Consider the following 25,505-nt stretch of genomic DNA (forward strand, 5'->3'; position numbering starts at 1 on the left):
TCTCGATCTCCTGACCTCGTGATCCACCCGTCTCGGCCTCCCAAAGTGCTGGGATTACAGGCTTGAGCCACCGCGCCCGGCCAATAGTTTTACTTTTTAACAATTGTCCTGTACATTTATAAGTGAAAATAAGAGAGTTTTTGAAGTTTGGACAAAAATTTTTAAAGGTTACTGGAGAATCATAATTTTTCCCTTTGAAAATATGATCATTTTATATACAGTTTTAGCTTATATGTTTATTTTTATGGTTCCACACCACCGTACATAGCATGTGTATCTTTCTCTACTTCAGTCTTTTTAGTAAGGGAAAATACAAATGCATGTGTATCTTTCTCTACTTCAGTCTTTTTAGTAAGGGAAATAACAGTCTCATTGACACAATAGAAGATTTGCCCAATCTGCTTTAGCCCCTTTGGGGAGACTGACTGAGATTCCAACTTTTATGAAATTATTTAGTTTTAGTGTTTTGCATAAAGTTTTGAAAAACTGTGATTGCATTATAGATTTTCTTATTTGCAGTTCTGTTTTCCCCTTAATTTTCTTTTTTTTTTTTGGACAGTAACTGTTTATTGCTTGCTTACTTCGCAACAATGCTTCCTAGAATAGTGTTTCTCAGTTCTTGTGAGATACAATTTTTGCTCCTTGATTTATACAAGTGTATTTATACTAGGTGGGTAATGATCTAAGTTTTAATATTTTTTTTTTAATTATACTTTAAGTTCTAGGGTACATGTGCACAACGTGCAGGCACTGTCACTTTTTCATTTTTAATAATAAAAGTTTGGTACAGCAAGAGACAGTGTTCTTGTCCTCTCGCTCTCCTTCCCTACCTTCCATTTTTATCTTCATGGAGATATATATCATTCCTAATGATTTGATAAACTAAAGGTAAAAGTTTTTAAAAAATTAGTTTCATATTGCAGGACATTAATACATCTGTTTTTCTCACTTTTTCCTGCAATTAAGTCTAAAGTGTATTAGTGATAAGGAGTTTTTGGTATTTGTTCTGGTGGTTAACTTGGTGTTAAAAGCTGCTTAAAGTTCTATTTTGAGTAAACACTAAGTACTACTATGAAAGGCAGAGCTTTCTCTTCTTGATGATAATGGTAATTATAATAATGATTTATAATTATCAACTACTTTATAGCTTACAGTGCACTTTTACCATGAGTTTTTTCATGTCAAGTTTACATTGACGTAATGAACATGAAAGCAAGTATTTGTACTTCAGAAATGTGGAAAGTGAGAGTTTGAGGTTTGTGATTTGCCCACGGTCACTCAAGGAGTTTACAGTCTTTTACTGATAGCCCTTGGCAGGCTGTAATGTAAAAGACCATATAGTTTTGTAGTGATAGACATGGGCATGAATCACAGTCCTGTAACTTTGTAGCTATGTGGCTTTGGGCAAAGCCATTCTTTTTGAAAATCAGTTTTATCATTTGTTATATGAAGGTTGCTTTGAAATTTAAATGCAACAGTATATTAGAGCCTGGCTTAAAGTTAAGACATTCAATAAATAATATCCACTATTATGATAATAATTGATATAATAGCATCATCATCAGCTCATTCTCAGGAGTTTGATTTCAATTTTTGAGTGAAATCAGCTACCTATTCAGTATATTGTAAATTATGTTGGATGTCTCTTCTATACTTTGTTAATATTGTGTACTTACAGGTATTTTAGAACTAACAATATCAGATTCTAATTGCCTGTTTACTTACTTTCCCCCCACTATACTGTAAACTCCTTTAGAAAATAGGTGGGATAGCAGTTTGCGTTTTACCTTATGAGTTAATAAGAGACCTTTGAATGCTTTGAACTCCCCAGTGAAACACTTAATACTCCCATTAGGTGTTAGTGTTACTAATAATATCTATCTAATTTCTGACACATTATTCCTAATAGATCTTGCTGGCCTCCATAGGAATCCTGATGTGCTTTAAAGAAGTGTAATTTTGAAAATGACTAATACAGCTTGACAGAAAATAATTATGTAATTTAAGTGCTTAAAGTTCATGTATTATACCTTTCCTGTTTGCTAGAAGAGGGAGCTGAGTCCCAGGGGGTTAGGTGCTTTCTCTAAGGTCATGCTGGTTGGTGGCAGGCCTTTTTTTTTTTTTTTTTTAATACAAGCCAGGAAAAGATTAGTGCATTAAGATTATCAAAATAAGGTGATGAGTATTGCTACTTAAGAAAAATCCAAACCTCTAAGGCTCCTTTTGCAGTACAGTGTAATATAGAAATATTAGGCTAAGAAAATGTGAGATTTCATCTGTTTTATCATTCACCTGGAAGTACTTGAGAAGAAAATGGCATTAAACTTTAACTTTTATTATAGCCATTAGAGATTACAAAAGGTAGGAGGGTGGGAGAGGGGAGTGAAGTTTGAAAGATTACCTCTTGGTTACAATGTTCAGTCTTTGGGTGATGGGTACTCTAAAAGCCCAGACAGACTTTAACACTACATAATGTATACATGTAAGAAATCTGCACTTGTAATCTGTATGCCTATAAAAATAAATATTAAAAAAAAAATTTTCTGCCTTAAAAAACAAAAAATCCTTTAAATTTTCACAAAGAACAGAAAGAAAGAGAGTATACATTCCAAACTGTTAGCATTGTTTCCTAAGGAGGCTGAGAGAAGGGAGAACTTATTTTTTTTTTTACATACTTTGGTAATTGTTAACTTATTACGGTGACTATATAATGGGTTTGTAATTTAAACCCTATAATATAGAACATTGTTCTTAAAACAAAAAAAATTAGAGATGCAAGCTGAAGCAGAGTATGTAAGGGTGTGTGAGATAAATCTGTTCTCATTGACCTGACTTTTTAGAGAGACCAAATTTTATTTCTAAAAAAGAATTAAATCTTTTATTCTTCCTTAGCAAGAATTTAGGGCAGTAGTATAAGAAATAGTACAGTGAATTGCATGATTAATTATCATTTAATTTGTGTAGACAGTGTTTACTACAAGAATTCATAGGAGAGAGATCTTAGCAGTATATAGTTGAAATTATGAGTACTAGAGTATAATTATTTCTCTTGTAGATTATATTTTTTGTTCACTGTATTTGAAAAGTTATCCTCAGAGCTTACCAACTTTAGCTTTGCTATGTACCTGATCATTTTTGGGGGCCAGAAGGAAGCCTTGAGCAAGTCATCCTCAAGCACTTATAGGAAGTATATATTTACTCCTTACTAAGCTTACATTTGGACAGGACCAATGATCTTGCTCACGTAAGCATTAGCCATGATACTAGGAGAGTAAACCTTTGAAAAACAACAAGGATCAGAATCACGGTTGAGTGGTTAGCTGCCACTACTTTGAAATTGAAAAAATCTTATGTTTAATGTAGTTATATTTTTTACCCTTTCTATAAATTATTACACAGCATATCTTGAAATTCTGGGAAGCTACAATAAAAACATTCTTGTGTGTGGGTGTGCGTTGTTGGCAGAGGGACCCTGTGGACAGATTACATTGCTTCTCACGTTACGGGACCTATGATGTAGCAATATGAATTTGAGTAAATTGCTTAACTTCTCTGGACTTCACTTTGCTTACATGTAAAGTGGAGTTAATAGTAGCCTAACAAACATAAAAATCTTCAATTTAGCTGAATTTTTGAGCTTATGCAAATCCTTTACAAATAAAGTGGTAGTGTTGATGGGATTCCTAAAGCTTCTCTGGCATCAAGAAGCACAGAACAATATTAAATAGTTAACAGTGTATTAATAATATGTTGGATATAATATCTTCACTAATAGCACATTTAGTAATAAAATTTGTATAACTTTTTTTTAAAATGGAGGATATAGTATTAACATGCTACTTAGTTAACATGACTGTGGAGGGTCAGGGTAATAGTTTGCTTTCTTTTAAATCTGGTTTGATGCAAAGAGAGCATAGTGTCATCTTCTTATTTTTAAAAACCTCCTTTTTGGTTTAACTGGGTTAGTGGGTTTTGACCTATATGTTTGGAATAAGTCTAAGGCAAATAAAATCTCTTATCTCCCTAGAAACTAATTTGTATCTCTGTACCATATTTTCTTTCAATGAACGATTTATGGCCACTTTTATGGCAGTTTCTTATCTTTGGTAATCTTTTACATGCAAATAAAGATCTGGAAATTTGTATGACTTATTTGTGTGTGATTTTATTGTGTATCTTCATAAATACTTATTTCTAGTGTTCTTAGAAAAAAACTAAAGCTTATTATAAATACAGAGCTCAGATTGTATAGTTATTGTAAAAAGGCTTTTTGCTCACTGGGCTTCTATATATTCTTGATACCTTATTTCTCCTTTTTTTCCCCAATATTTTCAGATGTTTTGGAATGTTATTAAGCCCAGGTCGAAACGTGAAGAACAGTGACATGCATTTACTGGATATGGTAATGATAATCTTAAGCACCTTAACCAAGTATAGATGATAGTTATTTTATATTTTACAAGTATTTTCTGTTTACAAATTTTGTCATATTGTCAAAATTATTTCTTGCAGCTGTGTGAAAGTAATAATTAAATTTGGAAACACAGTCTTAAAATTGTGAAAGAGGAATTCAGGACAGTTTCCACCAAAACAGTCATATGCAAGTTGAAAGCAAATAAAAGGATTGTGTTATGACAATGTCCATTTATTTTTTTGGCTTCTTAGAAAGATGTCTTTTCTTTGAACCTGTAGTAACAAGTACATGATTATAGCAAGCATCTCCAGAGTGAATATGGTGCCTTTCATTTATTTTAATGCCCTGCTATTAATTTGAGTTTGTGATGGACACTTTTGTTTTCTTTAAAGTGTTTCCCTTTCTGAATTTCTTCTTGATTACCTGTCTTTAGCAAAGTACATTTATTCTAGGAGTAATATTTATTTAAGGAATGTCCTTAAAGGTTAATATATATTCAACAGTTGATATTTAGTGTAAAAGTAGCAAGCTATTTTAACTTTCAAATAGAAATACCTTCTAATATTGCAATTAGTGAAAACATTTAATTTGTGATTTAGAAATGTTATAGGAAAAAAATCATCTTAGAGTAAGTGTAAAGTTTCTTAGTGAACTGAGATTCTTATATTTAGTGATAATAAGCACTATATGCTTTCTTCTTTTCAGCTGTGTTTTGCAAATATCAGTTAAACATTACTAATTAGGTCAACTTTTTTTGAGTAATTTCATGGTAATATCAATATTGATTTTATAGCAGTACAGGAATGGTTTATTTAGGCTTTTGGGTACCTGTTTGCTCAGTGTTGTGCGAAGTGCTGAGGTTATGCATATGAGTAAAATATAGCTCTTACCATCTGTGGGTTCACGGTCTTGTGGGAAACAAACCTTTTCAGTATCTGGTGGTACAATGAGCCATAGAAATATACAGGAAGCACTGCCTGAATAGGTCAGGTAAGGACAACCCGTTAAATTGAGTATGAAAACATAAATTAGATACTGATCTATGTCTCTTACATCTTTTTTTTTTTTAAAACCATGTATCAGTAATGAAAGTGGTTTTACCTAAGGCAAGTCATTAGCATTTTGGAGCCCTGAAAATTCCATGAGGAAGTAGATTAGGAGGATTGAGGTATTAAAACCTTTTAAGATCCTAGGTCCTAATTAATCATGGTCTTTCAGAATTTAAAGGACTAAGATGAATTACTGCGGAGATTTGTCCATAAAACCTAAATTCAGGTTACAGAATTACAGAACTGGTATAAACTTCTGAGGTCCCTTCACTATGTCTCTCTAACTTTCAGAACAGTCCTCCCCACCTTCGAGTCCATATCTAAATCAAAAGAGTTGTGAGCATTCATGCTCTCAGACAGAGAAGGGGCTTACTTGCAACAAATAGTTGGGCAAATGAGAGGCTTGTATTTGCAATGATTAGCAGTTGTGATTTGTTATTACCCAGTGTTGTTAATCTTCATAGTGGACATTAAACCTCAGCTAGACTACTTCTAATGAAAAGAAACTCATTACCTTATGTTAAACTCTAAGGGACAGTTCTGGTTTTTACCAAGTTATTTTTTTATAATCACCTGAAATCATAGTTCTTGTAACTTTGCCTAATTAGTCTTAATTCTGCCCTCTAGAACAGGATATTAATACTTTTACTCCTTCTATGACACTTCCAAATATCATGTGATCCTCATGAAAGGAAAGTCCTACCTATAAATGAAGATATATTTTTCAGTGAAATAGCCAGATCACTTATATATAACAGTCACATGCAGAGTAAGAAAATTTCCGTGAAGGTCATCCTGTAAGATTATAATTATTTTTACTGTACCTTTTCTGTGTTTAGGTACACAAATAGTATTGTTATAATTGCTATAGTATTCGGTACAGTAACGTGCTGTACAAGTTTGTAGCCTTGGAGCAACAGGCTAGGTGTGTAGCCCCTATACCATCTAGGTTTTTATAAGTACAGTATATTCTGTTTGCACAAAGAAATCACCTAATGACACATACCTCAGAATGTATCCCTATCATTAGGCAACAGGTGACTGTGTGTGTGTGTGTGTGTGTGTGTGTACACACACAGTTTTTTTGGGAGAGCACAAGTAGTAGAGACTCCATTTTCTTCCAATAATGAGAATATTTTTGCTCAAGATACTTGTAGGAATAAGGAAATTAGAATTTTATTTTTTATTTTTTATTTTTTTGAGATAGTCTTGCTCTGTCACCCAGGTTGGAGTGCAGTGGCGCAATCTCGGCTCACTGCAACCTCTTGTCTCCTGGGTTCAAGTGATTCTCCTGCCTGATCCTCCCTAGTAGCTGGGATTACAGGTGCGTGCCACCACATCCAGCTAATTTTTATATTTTTAGTATAGACAGGGTTTCGCCATGTTGGCCAGGCTGATCTCGAACTCCTGACCTCAGGTGATCCGCCTGCCTCGGCCTCCCAAAGTGCTGGAATTACATGTGTGAGCCACTGCACCTAGTCAAAAATGAGAATTTTTGATTCATAGTCCTGGATTCCTGGGAAAAGCCTAACAGTAAGGTACCAAGAAAAGCAGAAAACTCAGTAGAACTAGGTTTCTTAGAACTGGAACATAATTTAAAATTTAAAATTAAAGTCCTAGAGATTCCTCAGAAAGTTTGTGGATCTTTACAATTAACCATATATTAACACTAGACCAGTAGCTGTACCCACAGTTAAAAATACATGTTATGTTGTAATCTAGCATACTCATAATGTGTGTTGTATGTGCAAAAAAGCAAAAGTAAAAGTTTCATGAAACAGTTTTACATGTACAATGATTTCTGCTATTTTCTCTTCCACTTGCTCCCTCTCCCACTTACTGCCTCCCAGTATCTGCTTTTGTTTTTTGTCTGTATAATTTATAATTTTTAAGGGTTTTTTTATGTTTGTTTTCTCCATTTCTCTTACCACTTAACAGTTTTCTAATATGTTGTACTTTATATATTTTTTCCCTACTTCATAATTGTTATAACTTTGTCTTATATGTGGCCTATCATAGCCTGACTCCTCATGAAAACCTTTTAGCTTCCACTGGTGACTGCCCACTTTCTTTGGTATTTGTTGATTGAGAGATTTTGAGCACTCAAGCACAGCACAAGTTCTGATCTTGAAATGGATTGAATTCTTTTTGGGTCAGAAACCCGTTTCTGTTCCAAACGGAGCCTTAATTAGGGAGTAGAGATGGAGGATAGGGGCCTGTGTACATGCCTGTGTGTGGTGTGTGTGTGTGTGTGTGTGTGTGTGCCCGTTCCAAACGGAGCCTTAATTAGGGAGTAGAGATGGAGGATAGGGGCCTGTGTACATGCCTGTGTGTGTGTGTGTGTGTGTGTGTGTGTGTGTGTGTGTGTGTAGAGGTGGAGAAAGAGACTGTAAACATATGAGTGTGTTGGTGAGTGGGTTTCATTTACAAATGACCTTGAGTGTATTTCATCTCTGGAATGCATGGTCTCTGCACTCAAGCTACACAATCTGATTGGTGAAGTATTACTAATACACTAGAAAAATATACATAGTAATTACCACATGACTGACACAATTTTATAGGGGGTTCAGAGAAACATCTGTGAATGAGTAATAATGAAAAAAGGAAAGTTTTTCTCTTTGTTTTAGTCTGACCCTTTTAACAGTCTCTATTCATAATGTGAGGAAATTGCTACAAAAGTTGAAGTATTGTAGATACTGTTCATTTGCATTTGGAAATACTTGTATGCTGTGTCTTGTTTTTTCATGGAACAACCTCTACCCCTCCTCTCTCCACACACATATCCACAAGCTATAAGTAGCCTTGCTTATAGGAGTTGCTGGCTTTTTTAGTGAGAGTCAAGAGCTGGCTTAGTGAAGTCTTAAAGAATGGAGGAGAAGAGGAAGGAGAGAAGGGAAGAAAGAGGGGGTAAGTGTAACAGTAGAGGGAGAGAGTTAATACACTTGGATGTTGCTTACAAACCAAAATTAGTCTCCTAATACTAATTTATGATTGTAAGAAAGTATACAAATATCTGACATACAGAAAATAGAAAAGTGTTAATTTTAAAGGTATTAATGGCTATAAACAAAACTAATATTTTAAGAATTCATTAAAAATTAGAATATTAGAAGAAAAATAACTTTCCCTACTGTGATTAGCTACTACTTCAGTTTAACTGTCTTCAGCTAATTCTATATTATTGTTTTAATAGAAACCATATACATCCTATGTGTATATGAGATTTGGACAGTTGGCATCAAGATCAAGTTAAATATAACTTTGTAACAATATTATGTTTTTGTGATTCAGCATGTAAGTGTATGCCTCCTTTTACCCAAGGGTACAGGGTACATGTCTTTAAGTAGAAACCGTGCTTGAAGAAAGCTGTAGAAGAATTTAATATTTAAATAAATGCTTTTGTAGGATGAAAAGAATTTCCAGTGGATATAAAGCTCCTGCTTGACTATAAATCCAAATTTTAATACACTGTATTGCTTAAAGTAAGATACAATTTAAAGTAGTGATTTTTTGGATATCTTTTATCAGTAATTACTGTTTGAATTTTTATAGGAATCCATGGGAAAGAGCTATGATGGGAGAGCTTATGTCATCACTGGCATGTGGAACCCCAATGCACCAATATTTCTGGCACTTAATGAGGAAACCCCAAAAGGTGACTTTTCTTAAAAGATCCCTTTTGTTTGCTTTACATTTAATATTATGATCAATGTTGTTTTGTCATGTTTTTAAAAAAATGTGGAACTCACTTAAAGTGGACATATTCTTTCTATTGAGAATTTGAGGTTCATTTTTATTCTTTATGCTTCTATGGGGGAAATCTCCACTATTTAAAAAAATCCTTCCCAAAAGATATGTGAATGATTATTATTGTTATTTTAAGAGACAGGATCTCACTCTGTTGCCCAGGGTAGAGTATAGGGGCCTTATAGCTCACTGTAACCTCAAACTCTCATGCTCAAGCAATTCTCCCACCTCAGCCTCCTTAGTAGCTATTAAATAGAACTACAGGTGTGTGCTGTAGTTTAATTTAAATTTTTAATTTAAAAAATTAAAAAAATTTTTAAATTTTTTTTTTGTCATGCTTTGTTGCCCAGGCTTGTCTGGAACCTTTGGCCTCAACTGATCTTCTTGCCTCCCAAAGCACTGGGATTATAGATGTGAGCCACTGCACCTGGCCTAAATTAATTTTATTAGATTATAGAGAAAGCATTTGGGCTTTGGTTTTCATATACCACTACAGAGTTTCATTTGTGGAGATTAGTGATAGAGAAATATTAAAGACAATGATGAAAAGGAAATATTTTGGAATTTTGAATATTTTAAAATTATTATTTTAACTATTTTTGCATTGTAGTTTACTTATAGTTTTCCATTTATTAATTATTGGCTCCAGTCTTTTGGCCTTTGGGATGCTAGAATATATATGAAATATTTCAGTTGTAGCGAATAGTTTCTTCTTAGTTTTTTACATTTTCATATTAATTATCATGTCTAGTATTGAACAGAATGTATAAATGTTAGTCACATTTTTCATTTTTCCATTGTGTTTTTTCATTCCTACTGCATCCAGATAGCTGTTAATTGCCTGTTTTTTTTGCCCCTTCATTATCTACTTTTAAACTAAATTTAAAGTTTTACCTGGTAAGTTACATTCCTACCCTAAATGCTTTACTGTCATTAAACCGTTAATTCATATTTACAATATAATGGATCAGTTTGTTTTGTCATTAATTTTGTATTATTTAGTTTATACCCACAGTAGACTTTTGCTTAATGACAGGAAGCATTCGTGAATACTGATATGAAAATATAATATGTTTATGAAGGGCATTAAAATGATAATTATTCTTTCATTTCCTTAAAGAGAGTATTCACCATTTATATAAATCACATGCATTTGATCACATATTAAGCTGTCGAAAAACGAGGGCTAAAAAGAAAAAAAAGATTATATAAAATTTAACTTTTCATTTATTAGCGGTAAATAATTTTTAGATCCACAATTTGTTATTTCTGGAGATAGGCTTGCAAATACCTGTAACCTTCTTTCTTATACTGTTCAGAAGGAAGCCACGAAAATGATAAAAATAAGCCAGTTGACAGTTTTGAAGAACAAAATAGAAGAATTTTGCATATCAAGTTGTAAAAATAGTTTTTATGTTTTTAATGTAACACCTAGTTTAGTTTCATTTTGCAATAAAATATGCATTTGGTCCACAAATAAAAGAAAATTTATAATTTATTCTATTGAAATAAACTATATAATAGTATATTATAATAATATTTTGGTCCAAAGTATACGTTTTAAAATTTAAAATTATCTCATATGCCACACAAAAATGTTGCCCTGATTTTTAAAATTTCTAAATGATGTCCTTGAAATTACACATTACTCAGAAAATTTGTGATCAAATAAAGTTTGATATTTATGGAAGATGTTTAGGCCCTGAGAGATGAAAAGTCTTGGATCTTTCCACTGCACTAAGATTCAGTTGAGTGTTATATTCTGTCTTGTGTTATTCTTACTCTTTTCTCTAAGGTCCTCCAGGTCAAGTACAATGTCTAACAAATTTTAGTTTCTCTTGAATTGGGAGGTGTATTTAGTAAGACCGTAATTAGTAAGAATGTAATAAAATTGTTATTGAATTTAATATTAATAGAGAAGTAGCTGATGAATCTGAATGTTATATAATATTTAAAAACACTATTGAGGGTTTCCTCTAATGGTGGCCTTGGTTATTTGGACTTTCCTTTAACAGAAAACTAAAAATTGTAGCGAAAATAAATTTTAAAAAATATTTAAAAAGGAATGAGGAAATTACAAAATAGTATGGAATGACCAGGCCATAGATTCAAAAACCTCAATGAGGCCAGGCGTGGTGGCTCACGCTTGTAATTTCAGCACTTTGGGAGGCTGAGGGGGTGGATCACCTGAGGTCAGGAGTTTGAGACCAGCCTAGCCAACATGGTGAAACCCCGTCTGTACCAAAAATATTTTGAAAATTAGCTGGGCCTTGTGGCAGGCGCCTGTAATCCCAGCTACTTGAGAGGCTGAGGCAGGAGAATTGCGTGAGCCCTGGAGGCAGAGGTTGCAGTGAGCCAAGATCGCTCCATTGTACTCCAGCCTGGATAACAGAGTGAAACTCCTCTCAAAACAAACAACAAAAACCTCAATGAATATCAAGCAGAGTAAATAAAATAAAATAAAATGAAATTCATGTTTCAACCCCTCATAGTGAAACTGAAGAAAACCTACAGACACTGGCCTAGATGATTCTAGATTCAAATTAAAGGAAGGCTGTGGCCTAGTAAACATTTCAAATCATAACTAGAATTTTGGCTGATAACACATATCGTTGTTGTCTAAAAGCACTTGTCAGGACTCTGATATATGTGTATATATATTTATACACACACATATGAATATATATATATATATATATGAAAACTACACAGGACTATTTCTTTGGAGCTTTGATTAATGATTTTCCTGAGGGTTAATATGTATTATAACAATGAGGGTACTGAAAAATCTCTGGAGACTCTTCTTGAAGCATACAGCATGGAAGTATATATATCAGTGACGTGTTTTTTGAGACAAGAGTCTCACTCTGGTTGCCCAGACTGGAGTGCAGTGGTGCGATCACAGATCACTACAGCCTCATCCTCCTGAGCTCAGGTGATTCTCCCACGTCAGCTTCCTGAGTAGCTGGGACTACAGACGTGCACAAACATGCCCAACTAATTTTTTGTATTTTTAGTAGAGATGGGGTTTCGCCATGTTGCCCAGGCTGGTCTTGAACTCCTGGACTCAAGTAATCTGCCTGCTTTGGCTTCCCAAAGTTTTTTACAGTTGTAAACCATTGCGCCCAGCTTTCAGTCACATTTTATGTATGCAAGTTTAACATAGAGAAGGCTGAGTGTCTCTCTTGATTTGACAGTCCTTCCAGTGCAACTCATTAAACAAACCTAGTAATTTCTATTATCTTTTTTTATAAGATGAAGGGACAAATCTCTGTGATTTTCTAGAGGTTCTCTGGGAAATCAGATAGTTTTAGAGTAAAAGATACACTTTATTATTGTATTCTATTTATTTTTATATTAAAGACCTAATTTGGGGAATGAAAAAAGAAAAATTGTCAGGTAATTTATTAATAGACACTTAGGATTATTAGTTCCTAAGAAACATGCTTGGAATACTTGCATACTTATTTAATCAAAATGTTAATAGAACATTTAAAAATAAACATAGAAGGTATTACAATTGTAAAGAACATAAATTCTTTCATAAGTGAGGAAACTTTGTTTAAAATAGTCAAGGAATAATAGAGCTAGCATAAAACCCAGAAACTTTCTACTACAGATAAGCGAGTATACATGACTGTGGCAGTGGATATGGTAGTCACAGAGGTGGTGGAGCCTGTTCGCTTTCTCCTGGAGACAGTAGTCCGTGTGTACCCTGCAAATGAGCGATTTTGGTATTTCAGCAGAAAGACTTTCACAGAGACTTTCTTCATGAGATTGAAACAGGTAGGACCTTTTTGTTCTCTTCATATAGTAACATACGTTTTTCTTTCCACACTTTTTTAATGCCAAGATAATTCCTGAAGTTGCAAAACAATACAATTCCTCAAATAAATCAAATGATATTTGAAGTCAACCAATAGAGTGTTTGAAAAATTCACATCTAGGTAATATTAGCTAAAAAACCCCAGCTACTTTAATTATATACTTTCCCCTAGAAACCTGTAATGTATGAACCTTCTTAACAGAAATATTGACTCTGTATATAAAACAACTTTTCTACCCTTTATAAACAATTACTTAATGCCAGAAAGGCAGTGCACAGAAATATCATATGCTTATAAGATTTTAATGAAAATGTTTCCAAGAAATACCTAATTTCTATAGTTATTTCTACCTGTAATATTAGATAGATAATATTACCTGAACATCTTGTTTGACTCATCAGTGAGGTTATAAAATTATTTTAATATTAAATGAACAAAATTATGGTTTCTATGATATCCTCAAATTAGGCAGTGTTAGTAGATAAAATATGTAATTTTTGTATTATAGCAAAGGAAGCATAATAATGAAAAATAACTTGAATACTAATCGTGTGAGTTTTTAAAAAATCAGGATAAAAATGCTCTGTTACAATAATGAACATCTTTTATATGCTGTTTTTGTTAGTAACTTCTGTTCTCCCAAGTTTTAAAATGCTTGCTGCTTCATATACTATAATATGTGAACTGCTGTGTGATAAAAGCAGGCACCAGCACAGGGAACAAATATAGAAGCCTCTTACCCATTTTCATATTATAAAAACTTACCATGGATCATTTTGGCTTTGTATACTATGTACTTGGAAATTCTTGTGGTTTTAAAAAAATCTGTCATAAAATTATTATGGCTGTTATTTGACTCAGTTTTTATTACTGTGTGAACTGCTTTTATAGCATATTGTAATGAAGGTTATATGAGCAATATTCAAACTTCAGTCTCCTGAGCATCTTTTAATATTTTATTATGAGATTTTTTTCTCTGTCTTCCTTCCTCCCCATCCTTCTGTCCTTCCTTTTGCAAAAAAATAGCTTAGTTGTTATGACTATCCAATAATTCTTCATTTTGAGCAAAATAATTATTCATAGTTGCATAATCGTGAATAAAGGAGCTGGAACTGTATAGAAAGTTGTCATTCTTCTAATGATGATACATTATACATTATAATGTAAATTATACCTCCTAGAGCTCTGAGAAAAAGTTAGATTTTCCCAGTTCTAGTACTTTTGACTGTCTGTCTCCAGAGAGAGAGAGAAGTTAAAGTAATTGTTAAAATTCATGTGAGTAATTATTGCAAGACCTGAGACTACAGCTCCTTACCTTAAACCAGAGTATGCTGCTGTAAGGCCATACTAGCTTCTTTCTACAACTCCAGAGAGTGGGTTGGTTTGGGGTGGTTGATGGTAATCTGGAGATGTTGGTCTACACTATACAACATTAGTAGAAAGAATGAATTAGGTGATTACCTAATGCAATTCAAAGTAACCTTTGAAAATGTGGGTCTAGGCCGTTACTACTTTAAAGAAATAGAGAGAATGCACTGATTTCAGTTCTAAGTGATTTAGACACCTAGAACTTTCTCTTTCATTCGGAGAATGTTGGACTTATTGAATGAAACCAGAACTTGTCCTGTACCCAGACAGGATTAGACCAGACTCCTGGGGGCAACACCAAAGTAGATGAGATGCCCTGTTCCCAAACTGTTTTTTCTTGGCAGCTTTCTTCTCTTAAATATAGCAGGACTTTATGTGTGGGCAGTGGGGATGTATGAAAGTCTGCTTTGTTCCTGTTTAGTGTCCACTCAGGGCCAAATGGCATTTCATTTCATTCATTGTCCATTTACTGGGAACAAGGAGAGCACTTAACAAGAGGACAGAAACTAGAGGCTGGGAATGTAAACTTAAGTCCTTTTGTGCCCAGAATTTGTTCCTTCTGGTGAGTTCTTGGTCTCGCTGACTTCAAGAATGAAGCTGCGGACCCTTGTGGTGAATGTTACAGTTCTTAAAGATGGTGTGTCCGGAGTTTGTTCCTTCAGATATTCAGATGTGTCCAGAGTTTCTTCCTTCCGGTGGGTTCGTGGTATCGCTTACTTCAGGAGTGAAGCCGCAGAGCTTTGCAGTGAATGTTACAGCTCTTAAAGGTGGCGTGTCTGGAGTTGTTTGTACCGCCTTGTGGGTTTGTGGTCTCGCTGGCTTCAGGAGTGAAGCTGCAGACCTTCACAGTGAGTGTTACAGCTCATGAAGGTAGTGTGGACCCAAAGAGTGAGCAGCAGCAAGACTTATTGCGAAGAGCGAAAGAACGAAGCTCCCACAGCGCACAAGGGGACCCGGGTTGCCGCTGCTGCCTCCAGTGGCCAGCTTTTATTCTCTTATTTGTCCCCGCCCACATCCTGCTGATTGGTCCATTTTACAGAGTGCTGATTGGTCCGTTTTTACAGAGTGCTGATTGGTCTGTTTTTACAGAGTGCTGATTGGTGCGTTTACAAACCTTTAGCTAGATACAGAGCACTGGTTGGTATGTTTTTACAGAGTGCTGATTGGTGTGTTTACAAACCTTTAGCTAGACAGAGCACTGATTGGTGCGTTTCTACAGAGTGCTGATTGGTGTGTTCACAAACCTTTAGCTAGACACAGATTGCTGACTGGTGCATTTACACTCCTTTAGCTAGACAGAAAAGTTCTCCAAGTTCCCACTGGACCCAGAAACCCAGCCGGCTTCACCTCTCACCTTGACCCGAGGTCTAATGGGAGTAGACATTAATTAGGTGTAAGTGGGAAACACCAAGTATAAATGCCCAACCAGAAAGACTGGGAAGCACAATAGTTGATGATGAAAGGCAAGTAGGCCCCTGGGCATGTGAAACTTTGCAGTCTACATTCAGAGTTCTTTTCTAAATCAACTTTATTGAGGTAGTTAGCGTACAGTAAAATGCACCCATTTAACAGTACATTTTGATGACAAATTTATACATATGAATAACCACCACCAAAATTAAGATCCCTCACTCTTAAAAGTTCCATTGTGTCCTTGCAGCTAATCTTTGCCACACTCAGCCTCAGGCAACCACTGATGTGCTTTTTGTCATTGTAGATTAGATATACAGTAACTGGAATCATACGCTTCTTTTATGTAAAAGCTTTCTTTGTGTAACAGTGCTTTTGAAATCCATCCATGTTGTATGTCAGTTGTTAATCTTTTTATTGCTGAATGTTATTCCTTTGTATGGATGTGCCATAATTTATTAGATCATCTGTTGTAAATTTGAGTTGTTTCTGTTTTTGGTTAGTGTGGTTAAAGCTCCTCTGTCTTTTTCTGTGTACATAAATTTTCATTTCCTTTGGGCTGATAACATTCCTTTTGGAATTGCTGTGTGGTATGGTAAGTAGAAACTGCCAAACTGTTTTCCACAGTGCTTGACCACTTTATTTTCCCTCCAGCAGTATATGTGTTTCCCAGTTTCTCCTAATCCTTGCCAGCCTTTTAAATTGTGTTTAGTATTGTCAGTCTTTTAAATTGTAGCTATTCTTAGGGGTGTGTAGATGTATCTCATTGCAATGTCAATTTGTATTTCACATTGAGTAATGATTTTGAGCATTTTTTTCTTGTGCTTATTAATCATTCATATTTCTTCTTCATAAAATGTCTATCTAAAATTTTTGTCCACTTTTTGTTTGTCTTACTGAGTTGCAGGAGTTCTTTATATTTTCTGAATATATTTTCTTTTGTCAGATACGCATATTTCAAATAGTTTCTTCCTGACAGTGGCTTGCCTTTTTATTTTCTTAATATCTTTTGAAGAACTGAAATTTTACATTTTGATGAAGTCATATTAATATTTTATTTTATTATTTTTGCTTTTTTTGTGTCCTATGTAAGGAACTTTTACGTACCCCAAGGTTGTGAAGATGTTCTTTATATTTTCCTGTAGAGACTTTATAGTTTCAGGCCTATTATCCATTTTCTGTTAATTTTTATGTATGGCATGAAGGCTTGAGGTCATCTTCCCACACCTCTCTCATATGGGTATACAGTTGTTCCAGCATCATTTGTTGGAAAGACTCTTTTATCTATAGAATTAGTTTGTCTAAAATTAATTGACTGTAGATGTATAAGTCTGTTTCTGGGACACTATTTCTCTTCCATTGATTTCTCGTGAATACCACACAGTCTTGATCATTACAACTTTATATTATGTAATAAAGTCTGTGTTGTAAGCTTCCTAACCTTTCTCATTCTTAAAGTTGTTTTATTTGTTGCAGGTTCTTTGCATTTCCATCTGAATTTTAGGATGAGTTTGTCAGTTTGTAGAAAAATGCATGCCCAGGCTGGATGCAGTGGCTCTCACTGGTAATCCCAGGACTTTGGGAAATTGAGGCAGGAGGATCACTTGAGGCTAGGAGTTTGAGACCAGTGTCGGCAACATAGCAAGACTCACTTTGTAAAAAAAAGTAAAATAAAATTATCCAAGTGTGGTGGTGCACACCTGTAGTCCCAGCTACTCAAGAGGCTGAGGTGGGAGGATTGCTTGAGCCCAGGAGTTTGAGGCTTCAGTCAGCCGTGATCATGCCACTTGCACTCCAGCCTGGGCCACAGAGTGACACCCCATCTCTAAAAAATAATAATAAAAAAAAGAAAAATGCATTCCCAGATTTTGACTGAGAATGCTTGGAATATGTATATGATTTTGGGAAGAGTTGCCTTTTTATTTTTTTGACATGAAGTCTCAACCTGTCGCCCAGGCTGGAGTGCAGGGTACCATCCCAGCTAACTGCAACCTCTGCCTCCCAGGTTCCAGTGATTCTTCTGCCTCAGCCTCCCAAGTAGCTGGACTTACAGATACCCACCACCATGCCTGGCTAATTTTTGTGTTTTTAGTAGAGACAGGGTTTTGCCATGTTGGCCAAGCTGGTCTCGAATTCCTGACTTCAAGTGTTCCTCTCTCCTCGGTCTCCCAAAGTGTTGGGATTACAGGAGTGAGGAACTGCACCTGTCCTCTAAGAGTTGCTGTCTTAAAAAGAGTGAGTCTTCAGTAAACATGGCCTATCTCATGGAATATCACTTCTTTTATTTAGCTCTTCTTTAATTTATCTCAGCAGTTATGTCACTTTTAGTATAAAGGTTTTACACGTACTTTAATTTATCTCTACCTAGTTCATGAATTTTTCATCTCAGGGTATAATTGACAAAATGGAATAGACTTAAGGTGTACAATGCAATGATTTGATACATATATATAGTGAAATGATTACCAAAATCTAGTTAATACATATGTCACCTCACGTAAGTTACCTTTTTGTGTGTGTGTGGAGAACACTTAAGATCTACTACTGTGTTAGCAAATTTCAAGTACACAATACAATATTGTTAACTATAGTCACCATGGACCATATTCATCTTATATCTGAAAGTTTTTACCCTTTGATCAGCATCTCACTTTTTCCCCCAAACCCCTTCTCCTGGCAACCACCATTCTACTCTCTTTCTATGAGTTTAACTTTTTTAGACTAGTTAAAAATGAGATCATACAGTATTTGTCTTCCTAGTCTAGCTTTTTTTTTACTTAGCATAATGCTTTCCACCTTTACCCATGTTACTGCAAACGATAGAATTTTCTTCTTCTTTATGGCTGAGTCATATTCCATTATGTGCATGTATGTGTATATATATTCATTCATTCATTGACAGACACATTTCCATGTCTAGTGAATAATGTTGCAATGAACATGGAGTGCAGGTATCTCAAGATACTGACTTTGTTTCCTTCAGATATATACCCAGCAGTGTGATAGCTAGATTATGTGGTAGCTCTATTTTATATTTTTTGAGGAATCTTTGTACTGTTTTTCATACTGGCTGTACCAGTTTACATTCCTACTGTCAGTGTGCAAGGGTTCTGTTCTCACCAACATTTGTTATTTCTTGTTTTTTTTTTTTTTTTTTTTTTTTCTGTGATGGGGTCTCATTATGTTGCCCAGGCTGGTTTCAAACTTCTGGGCTCAGCTGATCCTCCTACCTTGGCCTCCCAAAATGTTGAGATTATAGGCATGAGCCACTGTGCCTGGCCATATTTCTTGTCTTTTTAACAATAACCATTCTAATGGGTGTGAGATAATATCTCATTGTGGTTTTGACTTGCATTTATTTCTTTGAAGATTAGTGATATTGAGCACCATATCATGTATCTGTTGGCCATTTGTATGTCTTCCTTGGAAAACTGTCTATTCCAGTTTTTTGTCCATTTTCTAATTAGAGTAGTTGGTTTTTTTCTTTTTTTTGACATTGAACTGTATGATACACACACACACACACACACACAGACACACACACACACACACACACACACCCCTTATCAGATATATGTTTGCACATATTTTCCCCCTTCCATAAGTTGCCTTTTCATCTTGTTGAATATTTCCTTTGCTATATAGAAGCCTTTTAGTTTCCTGTAGTTGTACTTGTTTATGCTTTTTTTGGCCTATGCTTTTGGGGTCATATTCAAAAAATAATTACCAAGACCAGTGTAAAGGAATTTTTCCACTGTATTTTATCCTAGGAGTTTTATGGTATCAGGTCTTAAATTTAAGTCTTTTTGTCTATTTTGAGTTAATATTTGTGAAAGATAAAAGATTGGAGTCCAATTTTAATTCTTTTGCAGATGAATATCTAGTTTTCCCAAAATCATTTATTACAGAACTACATATGTGTAGGCTTACTTCTGGGCTCTCAGTTTTGTCTCATTGGTCTGTGTGTTTTTATGCCAATATACTATTGTTTTGATTATTATAGCTTTGTAATATATAGAAATAAGGAAGTGTGATGCCTCCAGCTTTGTTTTGTTTTATTTTCCAAGATTGCTATGGATATTTGGGCTCTATATGAATTTTAGGGTTGTGAAAAATGCCATTGGGATTTTGATAGGGATCACATTGAATCTATAGATTTCTTTGGATAGTATGGACATTTCAACAATATTTTTTCAATCCATGAACATGAGATATCTTTCCATCTATTTGTGTCATTTTCAGTTTCCTTCATCAGTGTCTTACAGTTTTGTTTTTTGTTGTTTTGTTTTGTTTTGTGACGGAGTCTTGCTCTTTTCGCCCAGGCTGGAGTAGAGTGCTGTGATCTCGACTCACTGCAACCTTCACCTCCCAGGTTCAAGCTATTCTCCTGCTTTAGCCTCCTGAGTAGCTGGGATTACAGGTGCCTGCCACCACGCCTGGCTAATTTTGTACTTTCAGTAGAGACAGGTTTTTTATGTTGGCCAGACTTGTCTTGAACTCCTGACCTCAGGTGATCTGCCTGCCTTGGCCTCCCAAAGTGCTAGGATTATAGGCATGAGCCACAGTGCCCAGCCGATGTCTTATCGTTTTCAGTGTATGGATCTTTCACTGCCTTGGTTAAATTTATGTCTAAGGGATTTTTTGTTGGTATGCTACTGTAAATGGGATTTTTTTTTTACATTTATTTTTCAGATAGTTTGTTGATTTTATATAGAAATACAAGCAAATTTTGAATGTTGAGTTTGTACCCTGTAACTTTACTAAATTTGTTTGTTCTAACAGTTTTTTTTGGTGGAGTCATCAGAATTTTCTATGTAATAGGATCATGTCATCAACAAACAATTTAACTTTTTCATTTCCAATTTGGATGCCTTATCTTGCCCAGTTGCTCCTGCTAGGACTTTCAATACTATGTTGAATAGAAGTGGTGAGAGTGGGCACCCTTGTTACTGTTCACCTGTGAGAATGATGTTAGCTGTGGGTTTGTCATATATGGCCTTTCTTATTTTTGGGGGTACTTTCCTTCTATACCCAATTTATTGGGCATTTTTATCATGAAAGGTTGTTGAATTTTGTCTTTTTTCTGAATCTATTGAGAAGGTCATATGATTTTTATGTTTTATTAATGTGGCTTATCACATTTATTGATTTGTGTATGGTGAATCATCTTGCATCCCAGGGATGAATACCATTTGATCATGTTGTATGATCTTTTTACTGTGCTGTTGATTTCAGCTTGCTAGTGTTTTGCTGGGAACTTTTGCACCTGTGTTCATTTGGGTTATTGGCTTATAGTTTTCTTGTGATGTCTTTGTCTGGCTTTGGTATCAGGGTAATGCTGGCCCCATGAAATGAATTTGCAAGTATTTCCTCCTCCCCAGTTTTTTTTGGAGGAGTTTGTGAAGGATTGGCATTAAATGTTTGGTGAAATTCAGTAGTAAAACCATCAGGTCCTGGACTTTCCTTTGCTGGGAGACTTTTTATTGCTGATTCAGTCTTCTTATTCTTTATTGGTCTGTTCAGATTTTCTGTTTCTTCATTATTTCATCTTGGTAGGTCGTATGTTTCCAGGAATTTATTTATTATTCCAGGTTATCCATTTTGTTGGCATATAGGTGTTCATAATAGTCTCTTATGATCTGTTGTATTTCTGTGGTATCAGTTATAATGCTCTTCTTTTGTTTGTAATTTTATTTATTTGAGTCCTCTTTCTTTTTTTCTGGGTTATTCTAGCTAAAGTTTTGTCAAGTTTTATCTTTCCAAAAAACCAGCTTTTAGTTTTGTCCATTTTTCTGTTGTTTTACTATTCTCTATTTCATTTATTTTTACTCTAGTCTTTACTGTATTTTCCGTATGTTAATTTGGGTCCAGCTTTTTCCCCTAGTTTGCTGAGATGTAAAGTTAAGTTGTTTGAGGTCTTTTTTTTCCCCCCATAATGTAGACATTTATCAATATAAACTTTCCCACTTAGAACTTCTTTTGCTTTATCCCATAAGTTTTGATATGTTGTATTTCCATTTTGTTTTTTCTTAGATATATTTTAAATTTTCTTTTGACCCATTGATTGCTTAGGAGTGTGTTCTTTACTTTCTGTATATCTGAATTTTCCATTTTTCCCTCTGTTTTCATTTCTAGTTTTATATGTTTGTGATCAGAAAAGATACATGATATGATTTTAATTTTCTTGAATTTAAGACTTTTTTTGTGTGTCTTGACATATTTATTCTAAATATGTGTGTGTGTGACAAGAATGTGTATTTTGCTGCTGTTGGATAGGATGTTCTTTTTATGTCTGTTAGGTCTGTTTTTTCTATAGTGTTGTTCAAATCTGTTGATTCCTTATAATTTTCTGCCTGCATGATCTATCTACTGTCAAGAGTGGCATAATAAAGTCCCCTCTATTTTTATATTGTCATTTATTTCTCCTTACAGTTCTCTTAATGCTTGCTTTATAATGAGGTGCCTTGATGTTAGATGTATTACTATTTACAATAGTTAAATCTTCTTGATGAATTGACCTCTCTTTCATTATATAATGATCTTCTTTGTCTCTTCTGACAATTTTTGACTTAAAGTCTAGTTTGTCTGATATAAATATAGCCACCCTGTTCTCTACTGGTTACCATTTGCATGGAATATGTTTTTCCATCTCTTCATTTTCAGCCTGTGTGTTCTCAAAGCTAAAGTGAGTCTCTTGTAGGTAGCATATTCGTGGATCTTAATTTTGTATCCATTCAGTCAGTCTATTTCTGTTTTTGTTTTGAGAAGGAGTCTTACTCTGTTGCCCAGGTTGGAGTGCACTGGTGACGTGACCTTGGCTCATTGCAGTCTCCATCTCCTGGTTTCAAGTGATTCTCCTACCTTAGCCCCACGAGTAGCTGAGATTACAGGTGCATACCACCACACCTAGCTAATTTTTGCATTTTCATTATAGACAGGGTTTCACTGTATTGGCCAGACTGGTCTTGAACTCCTGACCTCAAGTAATCTGCCTGCCTCAGCCTCTCAAAGTGCTGGGCTTACGGGTGTGAGCCATAGCACCCAGCCTATTCTATATCTTTTGATCGAATAATCCTTTTACCTTTAATTATTGGTAGGTAAGGACTTATTGTCATTTTGTTAATTTTTTAAATGGTTTGTAGTTCCTTGGTTCCTTTCTTTCTCTTTTGCTGTCTTTCTTTATAATTTGTTGACTTTTTGTGATGGTAAGCTTTTATTTCTTTCTATTAATCTTTTGTGTATCTACTACATGATTTTGCTTTGTAATTACCATGAAGCTTACATAAAATACAATTATTACATCTTATTTTAAGCCAGTAACAACTCATCTGCCGTTGCATACAAAAATTCTACACTTTTACTCCCCCATCTCTCATATTTTAGGTTATTGATGTTACAGCTTTTAATATTGTGTGCCCATTAAAATTATTTTAGCTATAATCATTTTTAATATTTTTTTAACTTTTATACTAAAGTTGAAAGTGAGATACATACTACCACAAGAATATTAGAGAATTCTGATTTTGACTATCTATTTGTTTTTACCAGTGAGTTTTATACATTCATATGTTTTTACATTGTTAATTAGTATCCTTTCATTTCAACTTGAAGATCTTTGGCATTTCTTATAAGGCAGATCTTAGTGATGATGAACTCCTTTAGTTTTTGTTTGTTGAGGAAAGTCTCTCTCTTTCATTTCTACTGTACAGCTTTGCCAGGCATAGTATTCTTGGTTGAGGGTTTTTGTTTTTTTTTTTTTCCAATATATTGACTGTATTATTCCACTCTTTCCTGCCCTGCAAGGTATCTGCTGAGGAATCCACTTATAGTCTTACAAGGGTTCTTTTGTATGTGACAAGGTGCTTTTCTCCTGCTGTTTTCATATTTCTCTGTCTTTGACTTTTGACAATTTAATTATACTATGTTCTGGTGTAGACTTTTCAACCTGTTTGGAAATCTTTGGGTCTCATAAATTTGGCTGTCCTCTTCTTTTCCTAAATTTGGGATCTTGTCAGCCATTATTTCTTTATATAGATTTTTCAGTCTCTTTATCTGTCTCTTTTCCTTCGGATATTTCTGGAATGCTTATGTTGTTTTGCTTGATGGTGTTCCAGATATCCTGTAGACTTCCTTCACTCTTTTTTTGTTTGTTTGTTTTTGCTTCTCTAACTGGCTACTTTTAAATGACTCATCTTTGAATTCACTGATTTTTTTATTCTTCTGCTTGGCCAAGTCTGCTGTTGAAGCATGCTGTTAAAAAATTTTTAAATTCAGTGATTGTATTCTTCAGCTTTATGATTTTTTTTTTTAAGAGGGTGCAGGGTCTCACTCTGTCACCCAGCCTGGAATGCAGTGGCACAATCGTCATTCACTGTAACTTCAAACTCCAGGGCCCAAGTGATGATCCCACCTTAGCCTCCCAAATAGCTAGGACAACAGGCATGAGCTACCACAGCCACCTAATTTTTTAAAAATTATTTTTGTAGGGACAGGGTCTTGGTATTTTGCTTAGACTTGTCTTGAATTCCTAGTCTCAAGAGATCTTCTCACCTTGGCCTCCCAAAGTGGTAGGATTATAGGCATAAGCCACTGTGCCTAGCTGGATTTTAAAAATGGTTTTTATTACTTTGTTGAACTAGAATATTGATCCAGACTTTTTTTTTTTTCTTTTTTTTTTTGAGGCAGAGTCTGGCTCTGTGGCCCAGGCTGGAGTGCAGTGGTGCAATCTTGGCTCATTGCAAGCTCCGCTCCCCGGGTTCCCGCCCTCAGCCTCCTGAGTAGCTGGGACTACAGGTGCCTGCCACCATGCCTGGCTAATTTTTTGTATTTTTAGTAGAGACGGGGTTTCACCATGTTAGCCAGGGTGGTCTTAATCTCCTGACCTCGTGATCCGCCCGCCTCGGCCTCCCAAAGTGCTGGGATGACAGGCGGGAGCCACCGCGCCCGACCTGATCCAGACTTTTACATTACCCATACCTTTTGTTGTTTCTGAGCTGCAGCCGGAAATTGCTGGGTGGTTCACGGGAACAAGCAGGGTTCCTGTAGTCTAAAATGTAGTCTAAAATGTAGACAAAAACTTAAAAACAACGAGTGAGTTTAGAATTTAATGGTAAATACAAGTTTTGAAACATGATTTCTCTCTGTCTAGTCCTCATGTTGTTAAAAAACCAATCATCATAGGACTGAGTGGTTTGCAAAATAGACTTGACTTTTATACTTGGCCTGATTATTTACATAAAGTACATCAAGAATAATCATTTCTACATAGGCCTTTTGGATTGACTTTGATGGAAGTTTGTTCCACAAGGAATTTCAGATAAGACCTTTTAAAGCTGAGCCCAATCATGGGTTTGTATCTTCAAACACCTGTGAGTTGGGTGATTCTCTCCTCTTAGGGTCCCAAGATAAACTTGGAGCTTCTGGACCTATTAGAAAGTGACATTCTTTACTGACCACAGGTCATGAACTCTGTACAGGGACTGTGTAGACAAGGGTAGGAGGCCTGTTTCCCACTGGGCTTTTATGGGCTCTGCAGGTTGAGATTGACTCAGTCTCAGTAAAGTAACCACTTTCTCCAATTGTGTTCCGTTGTGAAAGAAAAATGAATTCTTACCACACTAATGCAAACAACTATATTGCCATAAGAAGACTCACAGATGGTTTCCAAATTCTGGCGGAACCAGACAG

At 35.0% G+C, this 25,505-nt stretch overlaps 1 protein-coding gene across 2 annotated transcripts in view; it reads left to right on the top strand.

Moving 5' to 3' along the window:
• The window catches only part of RABGAP1L (RAB GTPase activating protein 1-like), an 812,347-nt gene that overhangs the window by 108,485 nt on the left and 678,357 nt on the right, over positions 1-25,505 (top strand). For both annotated transcript variants that reach the window (XM_011962353.1, XM_011962352.1), the window contains exons 8-10: positions 4,336-4,402; positions 9,019-9,121; positions 12,833-12,999. In XM_011962353.1, the coding sequence (XP_011817743.1) occupies positions 4,336-4,402; positions 9,019-9,121; positions 12,833-12,999 (337 nt within the window). The remainder of the gene's footprint in view (positions 1-4,335; positions 4,403-9,018; positions 9,122-12,832; positions 13,000-25,505) is intronic.

This window comes from Colobus angolensis, unplaced genomic scaffold (genome assembly GCF_000951035.1).
Source record: "Colobus angolensis palliatus isolate OR3802 unplaced genomic scaffold, Cang.pa_1.0 Scaffold59, whole genome shotgun sequence".
NCBI classification, from domain to species: domain Eukaryota; kingdom Metazoa; phylum Chordata; class Mammalia; order Primates; family Cercopithecidae; genus Colobus; species Colobus angolensis.